Source organism: Daphnia magna, unplaced genomic scaffold (genome assembly GCF_020631705.1).
Source record: "Daphnia magna isolate NIES unplaced genomic scaffold, ASM2063170v1.1 Dm_contigs397, whole genome shotgun sequence".
In the NCBI taxonomy this organism is placed as follows: Eukaryota; Metazoa; Arthropoda; class Branchiopoda; order Diplostraca; family Daphniidae; genus Daphnia; species Daphnia magna.
In genome coordinates, this window is record NW_025533293.1 from 45,409 (window position 1) to 53,247 (window position 7,839).

The 7,839-nt window shown below is 40.2% G+C and overlaps 2 protein-coding genes and 2 long non-coding RNA genes across 6 annotated transcripts; 3 read left to right on the forward strand and 1 right to left on the reverse strand.

Annotated features, from left to right (window-relative positions):
• Positions 1-2,071: 2,071 nt before the first annotated feature.
• LOC123468637 (solute carrier family 13 member 5-like) lies at positions 2,072-4,739 on the reverse strand. Of its 2 annotated transcripts, none has more exons than XM_045167914.1 (11): positions 4,626-4,739; positions 4,291-4,556; positions 4,117-4,231; positions 3,936-4,030; positions 3,735-3,866; positions 3,547-3,669; positions 3,288-3,482; positions 3,123-3,223; positions 2,776-3,047; positions 2,566-2,703; positions 2,072-2,500 (listed from the first exon to the last, which is right to left on the reverse strand). In XM_045167914.1, exons 1-11 carry the CDS (start codon positions 4,731-4,733, stop codon positions 2,381-2,383), a joined length of 1,665 nt encoding a protein of 554 aa, XP_045023849.1. In that variant the 5' UTR covers positions 4,734-4,739; the 3' UTR covers positions 2,072-2,380. The 2 variants fall into 2 exon arrangements, with proteins under 2 accessions (XP_045023849.1, XP_045023848.1); XM_045167913.1 differs by having other exon boundaries at positions 3,735-3,869.
• Positions 3,536-4,793, forward strand: LOC123468638. 2 transcript variants are annotated; one of them, XR_006642338.1, is made up of 5 exons: positions 3,536-3,677; positions 3,757-4,043; positions 4,126-4,263; positions 4,347-4,528; positions 4,598-4,793. It is a non-coding gene; the product is annotated as an uncharacterized LOC123468638 (long non-coding RNA). The 2 variants fall into 2 exon arrangements; XR_006642339.1 differs by having other exon boundaries at positions 4,152-4,263.
• A 178-nt stretch (positions 4,794-4,971) lies between these two features.
• LOC123468639 lies at positions 4,972-5,601 on the forward strand. Its single transcript, XR_006642340.1, has 3 exons — positions 4,972-5,014; positions 5,076-5,377; positions 5,476-5,601. It is a non-coding gene; the product is annotated as an uncharacterized LOC123468639 (long non-coding RNA).
• A 405-nt stretch (positions 5,602-6,006) lies between these two features.
• LOC123468641 (period clock protein-like) lies at positions 6,007-7,444 on the forward strand. Its single transcript, XM_045167915.1, has 5 exons — positions 6,007-6,023; positions 6,084-6,132; positions 6,204-6,211; positions 6,382-6,435; positions 6,574-7,444. Exon 5 carries the CDS (start codon positions 6,666-6,668, stop codon positions 7,128-7,130), a length of 465 nt encoding a protein of 154 aa, XP_045023850.1. The 5' UTR covers positions 6,007-6,023; positions 6,084-6,132; positions 6,204-6,211; positions 6,382-6,435; positions 6,574-6,665; the 3' UTR covers positions 7,131-7,444.
• Positions 7,445-7,839: the final 395 nt, after the last annotated feature.

The window sequence follows — 7,839 nt, forward strand, 5'->3', positions numbered from 1 at the left end:
CCCACTTTTTCAATTTTGACTAAATTCTAGATTTAGGTAAAAATACATGATTTCCATTCAAAATTGAACGAGAATTCCGAAAATCAGGTTTATTTTTGCCTAGCACTTCTAGTATTTTTAAATTTAGGTATAAAACTTAAGATAAAAGCGAATTGCACTTTTGTTACGTAAATTTCGTTAATTACCCAGCCCACGGGAAAACTTATCCTACTATCAAAATCAGCGTTCAATTTTGTTTATACAGTGTAATTTTTATTGAATTCCAAGAGATGTCCGTTTTTGCAGATTTTGACAAAAGTGGGAAGGCTATAGAGCAGTAAAACATCCTGCGTTGCGCGTTTTTCACAAATGCGAAAATCTCATTTGTGTCCAAGTTGGTCTGCTGCGGCTGCAGCGTCTTATGGAGAAACCATCTTCTTCACGTTAAAAATTAAGTTTTCATAACTATAATTTAGATCCCTTTTCTTCCTAGCAGTGGGTACCCTATTCATCTTTTCATTTCCCAATTTTTTTTTCTAGCTCCAGTTCTATCTACTTTATTTTTATTTTATTTTTGTTTGTAAGTTGCTCGTCTCTTTTAGCCGAAGAATTTCCTTTGCTGCCAGAAATTCGTCTGCTACGAGGGGATGAACAACAAACCATTCACAAACAATTGCTAAATAAAAATAAACCAGATAGAACTAGGGCTAGAAAAAAAAATTTTGAAATGAAAAAATGAATAGGGTACCCACTGCTAGGAAGAAAAGGGGGAAAATCTTAATTATATTTATGAAAACTTATTTTTTAACATGAAGAAGTTGGTTTCTCCATAAGACGCTGCAGCCGCAGCAGAACAACTTGGAGACAAATGAGATTTTCGCATTTGTGGAGAACGTGCAACGTAGGATGTTTTACTGCTCTATACCCTTCCCACTTTTTAAATTTTGGCTAAATTCTAGATTTAGTTAAAAATACATGATTTCCATTCAAAATTGAACGAGAATTCCGAAAATCAGGTTTATTTTTGCCTAGCACTTCTAGTTTTTTTATTTAGGTAGAAAACGGAAGATAAATGCGAGGGGTCGCTGACTCTTTTCCAGGGTGAACCTCGGGAAATTTTTCCGTATAGAGCAAGTGATTGACGCGTACCCCCTCCCTATTTGTGAACGCACTCTTGCGGATTTCGCCATGTTTGTTACGAGTCCGTTTTTCCTCTGAGGAATCCTTATAGGGAAAAAAGGGGATCGCAAAAAAAAATTTGTGAAACCTTCCCAATTTACCAAAGGATACTAGCAATAATTTTTTGTTAAAGGTAAATGAACTAGCTACATTTTAATATTAAATTAAGGGTATTTAATTCTAGAAAACAGCTAAATTTTAATGTTGCGAGACCTCTTTGTCAGCTCCGAAACCAAAATCAGAGGAACACTTGCGTTTGAATCCGCGCGACCGTTTGGTAGCTTGCATTGTTCGTATATCTTCAGGAGATCGTTCTTTACGAAATTCAAACACCAAGGGGTATATGTGTTCGATGGCCGATTGGACGTTACCTACGCAAGGCGCTATAATGAAAGGTAAAATGTGTGAACAACAGTTGGCAAATGGAACGAGATTTACAGATGATTTAATACCAGTAGGCCTATAACTGTAATGCTTCCGGTTGAAAAGATCTTTAAGGTTGCTTTGGGTTGCTTTGGCTTACAGTTATTGTAGGCAAGCAACAAACTAGTGATAACAATCAGCTGATTTTAATTAGCAACGCGCTCACTTTCGCCTTCGCCAAAATTCTAAAGGTTTTGATTGATGACCGGCCGCACAAGGTACAGCGCATACTTTGCAACATCAACGTTTCAATTTTGTTATCTTCTAATGAAAGTTGACGTCAGCAACCCAACAAAAGCGGAAATGTATTTTGTGCCTAGAACTATCGTTTCAACCTCCTGGTTTCATTGTGTTCAGTTCGAGTCTCTGATTACCGCAGGTTTGGCAACTATACTTGCGAAGTTAAATGTTAGTTATTTGCGCGAGGGCGGATCAAGTGGAATAGTAAGTCTTCTCGTCATGATTAAAAAACTTTTCTAAGATATTAAGTGGCTCAAGATTTATTTACACAACAAGTTTATGACTTACTTATTTACAAAGCGTAAAAGTTAACATTTTAAACAAACTATATCACTTTTGCATTTTAGTTTTTTTTTTTATGACCGGTATAACAATAGTACGTTTCTGCGAATAAATGGATTGAAATCCCTAGAATGACGAATTTGCCTTTTGTTTTGGCAGAAGAGGAAAGCGATGGAGAAATAATAATATTCTTTCTTTTTAGGTTTGTTTCTTTTCGATTGAAGGGGCCTGCGGATGAACGGCTGAGTGGCGAGTCTTTTCGATGCAGCTAGCCTATTTATTCGATACAGATAGACTGTTGCGAATTGCTGAGACCAAAGATCGCAACACCGACTGTCTCCATGATGCTACATAAAACAAAGATGCTGATGATTTTCATAACTGCTCCAGCTTTCATCTGTAAATAATATTTTCATGATAATTTTTTTTAAATATACAAACAGGTGATTAGAAATGTAATACCATGTCTCCAGGTTTCATCTTTCCAGCAGAGAAAACCATCGCATTGGAAGGTGTGCCAACAGGCAGCATGAACGCGTGGCAGCAGCTGAAGGTGACGGGCATCATCAGGTAAAGTGGATTCAATTTAGCCACCTCGGTCTGTGAAAGAAAAAGACAAATTTAATAATCGAGTTTGTGATTATGTTATAAAAATTGCAGGATGTATCTTACAATCTGGGCTACTATGGGAAGCAGGATGGACGCGATTGCTGTGTTCGAAGCTATTTCCGTAATAGCAGAGGTCAGGAAACACATGATCAACAGAACGGCGAATGGAGGCAAAGTAGCCAAAGAAGAAAGATAGTTGGCAAGCAGAACAGACAGTCCAGAGACTTTAGAAGCGTCGCTGATGGCGTAGCCCCCTCCTAGAAGAAGAAGAACACTCCACGGGAATTTTCTCTGAACGTAACTCCATTCTAGCAAAGCTGGACTGGAGCTGGATTCTAAAATAAAAATATCACTACCGGTAAGTCTCTTTGGCGATTTTTAATTCTGCCTAATTAATTTGCTGTCGTTACCTTCGCCCGCTTTGCGGAAGCACAAGAAATTAGGTTCTGATGGCAGAATAAAAGCGAGAACAACAACGGCAATGGCTACAGTGCCGTCCCCAATCCGGTTCCTATCAAACGTTGTTCGTTAGTTAATCCGCCTGTGGTATGTAAATATGAAAAAAAAAAACTTACTCTTGATGAAACAGATCTTCCCAACCAGGCATGAACTGAGGATCCTTCGAGACCCACAAAACGATGAGCAAACCGAACAGAAACAGAATGGATTTCTCGTAGTAGGTCATTGGTCCTAGCTCTGTGTATTGGTTGCGAATGGACGACTTGATGTCCTCTTTGTTCCTCATACCACAGTCATCATTTGCAGTTGACCTAAAATGAATTGACACATTAATTATGTTGTTTCGACATTGAGCCTCTTTGGTGATCGTAATACTTGAAGTCAGCTGCGAACAAGACTTGAAGCCAAATCCAAGCTAGAAGAGTGGTGATTAGTGCAACGGGTACACCAATGGCCATCCAAGTAGCAAAGCTTAATCCGGTGTCCGAACCGTACAAGCTAGTGAAGTAAACACTCTTTATTGAAAACAATCGCTCATGTTATTATTTCATTCGTTTTCTTACTCTTCAAAAATTCCTTTGAAAGCCAATGGAGCTCCGGAGCCGATCAAGGTGCCAGTTCCACCGAGGCTGGCGGCGTAGCTGACGGCAATGAGAAATGGAACTTTGACCTTTTGCTTGATGTCATTCGATCTACTGCTGTCACATCGAAATTCAACAATTAGATATCTAAGTAACTAAATAATAAAATGTCAAGACTTTTACCACTGTTTTGTTGGCTGTCCCGTCTCCTGGAGGGTGACGATAGAGGAATGTTGAGACGCCAGGCTATTGGCTCCCATTTCTACATCCATGGAGTCCTATTAAGATCAGGTGATTAAAATTTATATAGGTTACTTGTACTGTCTAGTAGGGTAAAAATTAAAAAAACGTATGTATTTATTACATGAAACAGCTCATCGACTACCGCATTCACAATAGGGATCAACATGGCTGTAACTCCGGAGTTGGAGATCCACAAAGACAGCGACATACTAACTGACATGAACCCCAGCATCAACCTGTTGAAGAGATAAAGAACATGTAGCCACAGGTAAAGGCTTTGAAGCGGATGTTATACCATCGAGGATTGGTGCCAAAAGTGAGGATGACTCTGAGTGCAATTCTACGGTGCAGATTTGATCTTTCGACGCCTAGTGCTAGCACGACGCCTCCAAAGAAGACAATGTTGGATTGTTTGATGTAGAGAGCGCAGACTTCGGACGTACTTAGAATATCCAACAGCGGGAAAAGTACAATTGGCAAGAGACTAGTAACTGCTTCGGGAAGTGCCGACGTAAGCCAAAAAATTGTCATGAGTAAGACACAGTAACCGGCTCTGGCCTCCTATTAATCGTTTTATACAATAATTGTTTTGTTTTTTCTAGAATTTGTGGTAGCTAATAATGTTCTTACCGCTCCATTGAAAATTAATGGCAGGAGCAGTAGTGGAGTTAAGACAATGACCAACGTCTTCATTTTCGGACTAACATAAGTCTGGAAGAATGTTTTGCAGCTTAGCATTGTAGAGAATTCCTGCAGACGGATAAAAAAAGATCTGGATTATTCTTTTGAAACCCGTCACGACTGTTGAACTCCTTGCGTATTTACACCAACTGAAAGATATAACATCTGGGTCTTTACTCATCCAAAACCAACTTGGAAAGCAAAACAATTCAAGTAATTGTCGAAGAAAAGGCAAGTAACGCGCACGCTGGCGACTAATTCATTGATCACAGTTTGAATGCTTCACTAACACCTTACCCATACAAAAGGTCAGCGAGCACTGTCACATCCAGTAAATGGTATATACGTTTAATATGATTATTAATTACCTTGAACTGTTACTTTTTTTAACTGCCGTAGTTGAAGCAATGATAGGTTTAAAATATAAACCAAAAGAAGTTTACTGAACGTGACGGGGAGACTATTGATCCACAGTTGGTTGTTAGCAACGTACTGAAGCTAGGTTTCTACCCGCTCTCGTATTTAAGGCAAATGGATGTTGCGATTACGAAACCAAGAGAAAAGACCATTAGCAGAAATATAGATTGAACAGCCCGGAACTTAGGAGTAGGACGGATTTAAAGCGGATCTGAGAGGGTAAAAGGTGACATGGATACAGCAGGGGAATTATTTTGTACCCAAGACATCCGATCGACAAACTGGTTTGGCTGGTTCATTTTTCTTTTTGAAAGGACTAGCACATTACATATAAAAATGAACATTATTCTTTTTTTCTTCCAATATACAACATGAATGGTAGGTTTTTAAAATCAGCTTTAGGTGGGACTGGTAAGCATGTCCTTGAAATGCTGACGCAGGTTCGCAAACAGGTCGTTGGTGAAAAGGAGCAAAATAGAAAAACAACTATATTATTATTGACGTCAGAAGAAGGGTACCGCCTTTCCAGTGAAAAAAAACAGGTTGTAAAAACAAAAGCTAAGTTTGATTTACAATAGCCTTCATGTTGCAGATTTCTTGTTCTACAGTGCCCTAGCAAGTGTCTTGCGGTTGAAAGCGTGAAGAAACTGTCGTCTTCGCTAATTATCAAACGATAAGTATGTTAAGAAATTAGAAATGATTTTTATTTATTCAATACGATTCTCAGAAATTTTACTCTCAGCTTGCTTTTATTTATGACCCTAGCCTTCCGATTTATGTGAAATGTTAAAGATGTCACATAGATTGATGTTTCTTGTCATCCCCTTCCCACTTCGTCAGACAACATCATAGGGTATCGCCTTCTCGCACGATTATGACGTCATAATTCAGAAGCTCCCTCACTCCCCTAAAGTCCCGGACAGAGCCCGTGTAAGTTGATAACAAAGGAAATTTTCCTTCTGCATTGTTTTTAATGCTTTAATTTAATAGCCATCGAGAGAGAGAAACAAGTGGCTTATTGCAACGCAAGGATTACAAGGTGAGAACGAATTAAGAGACAAACATGTCAAGTGTTAATGCATTTTATTCAAATCCAAATTTTTCATTTAGAACAACAGGTTTCTTCGAACGATTCTTATTCTGCTTCGTCATTAACGGCTCTGGGGTTTTGTCTGGGTTGTAGCAGCAAGATTTTTATGGGTAGCAGAGACAGCAGTAAAATCTCAAGACATTTCTCTCCAGACCTGATTCCAAGATACCTTATCGGTAGTTTTGTGCACCTTTCTAGGAGGTTTAGCGGCTACCACAGGCTCACTGTCGCCGTCCTCAGTTTCATCGCCAGGTACGTCTGCAACTCCCTCTACCTCCGGCTCACTGTCGCCGTCCTCAGTTTCATCGCCAGGTTCGTCTGCAACTCCCTCTACCACCGGCTGCTGAAATTTGGGGACAGCCCTTGGTTTAATGACGGGTTTTTTTCTAGCACTGGCTGGTTTCGTGCTTTCGTTGCTTTGGATAGGACGTGCCATATCTCTGTTGGCCTGCTGCGGCTGTCTTGAAGTTATTGGAGGTTTCATGTCCGACAGTGGTGGAACAGGAGATGATTTTGTTGTGGCAGGTGTGGGATTGAGAGTCGGCTTCGGCACTGGCTTCGGCACTGGCTTCGGCACTGGCTTCGGCACTGGGTTCGGCACTGGCTTCGGCACTGGCTTCGGCACTGGGTTCGGCACTGGCTTCGGCACTGGCTTCGGCACTGGCTTCGGCACTGGCTTCGGTACTGGCTTCGGCACTGGCTTCGGCACTGGCTTAGGCACTGGCTTAGGCACTGGCTTAGGCACTGGCTTAGGCACTGGCTTAGGCACTGGCTTAGGCACTGGCTTTGGCACTGGCTTAGGCACTATCCTAGTGGGGTCGGGAGCCGGCTTTGAAGACGACTTGGGAGTAGGATTTGCCGGTTGTTTTCTTGAGTCTTTTGTTGAAGACCTAGGTGGCGTCAACTTGGTGCTATTTGTTTTCATTTGCGTTGTATATTTACCTTGAACGTATTCGGTTACCGCAGTCTGCCTTATGTTGATAATGAGTCCCATCGGTAAGTCGCAAACCTCCACGTTTACTTGCTCAACTCCATAACAATTGTAATTACGTTCAATTAAATTTAAACCCATCAATCAATAGACTTCATATATTTTCAAACCATGTTCTACAGTAATAATTAAAACCAACAAATACAAGTCCTTACAAACGTCAGTAAACGAAGTGAAGTGAACGTCTGTAAGCTTGTACGCGTAAAGTTTGGGAGTCAGCATCATACGGTTTTAATAACTGTATGTTGAATACACCAAAAAGGCCAGAAACTAGCAATTGGTTTGGGTTTATCATGGCGTGAAATACCGAAAATTGACTACGCCACGCGATAAAATAAAATTCGGGACTATAAGATCACTTTCGACATTTTAGGACCATCAGGTGCTTGGATTACTCCTGTTCTGTTATAACCAAGTTTGGAAAAAAATAATGGTTTTCCCGTTACTATGCATTCTCTGAATCGAACGGAATGAATGATATCAATTCATAGTTGAACACAGTAACAAAAATCAAGTTTGTTTTCACGTTTGGCGAATTAGAGAGGTCAGCTAACATAAGCAGCACACAAGTACTCGTGAATCGGGGTCACAATATTATCAAAGCATATACTGCTGGCATCACACCAGCGATCATGTATTTATAAAGTAACTGAACGAAGTACAAC

Coding starts and splice junctions, on each gene's coding strand:
- LOC123468637 (XM_045167913.1), bottom strand. CDS start 4,733: ATGCTAAGCTGCAAAACATTCTTCCAGACTTATGTTAGTCCGAAAATG. Junction 4,232..4,290: donor TTTGGCACCAATCCTCGATG/GTATAACATCCG, acceptor TCTCTTCAACAG/GTTGATGCTGGGGTTCATGT. Junction 2,501..2,565: donor AGATGAAACCTGGAGACATG/GTATTACATTTC, acceptor TATTATTTACAG/ATGAAAGCTGGAGCAGTTAT.
- LOC123468641 (XM_045167915.1), top strand. CDS start 6,666: ATGTCCGACAGTGGTGGAACAGGAGATGATTTTGTTGTGGCAGGTGTG.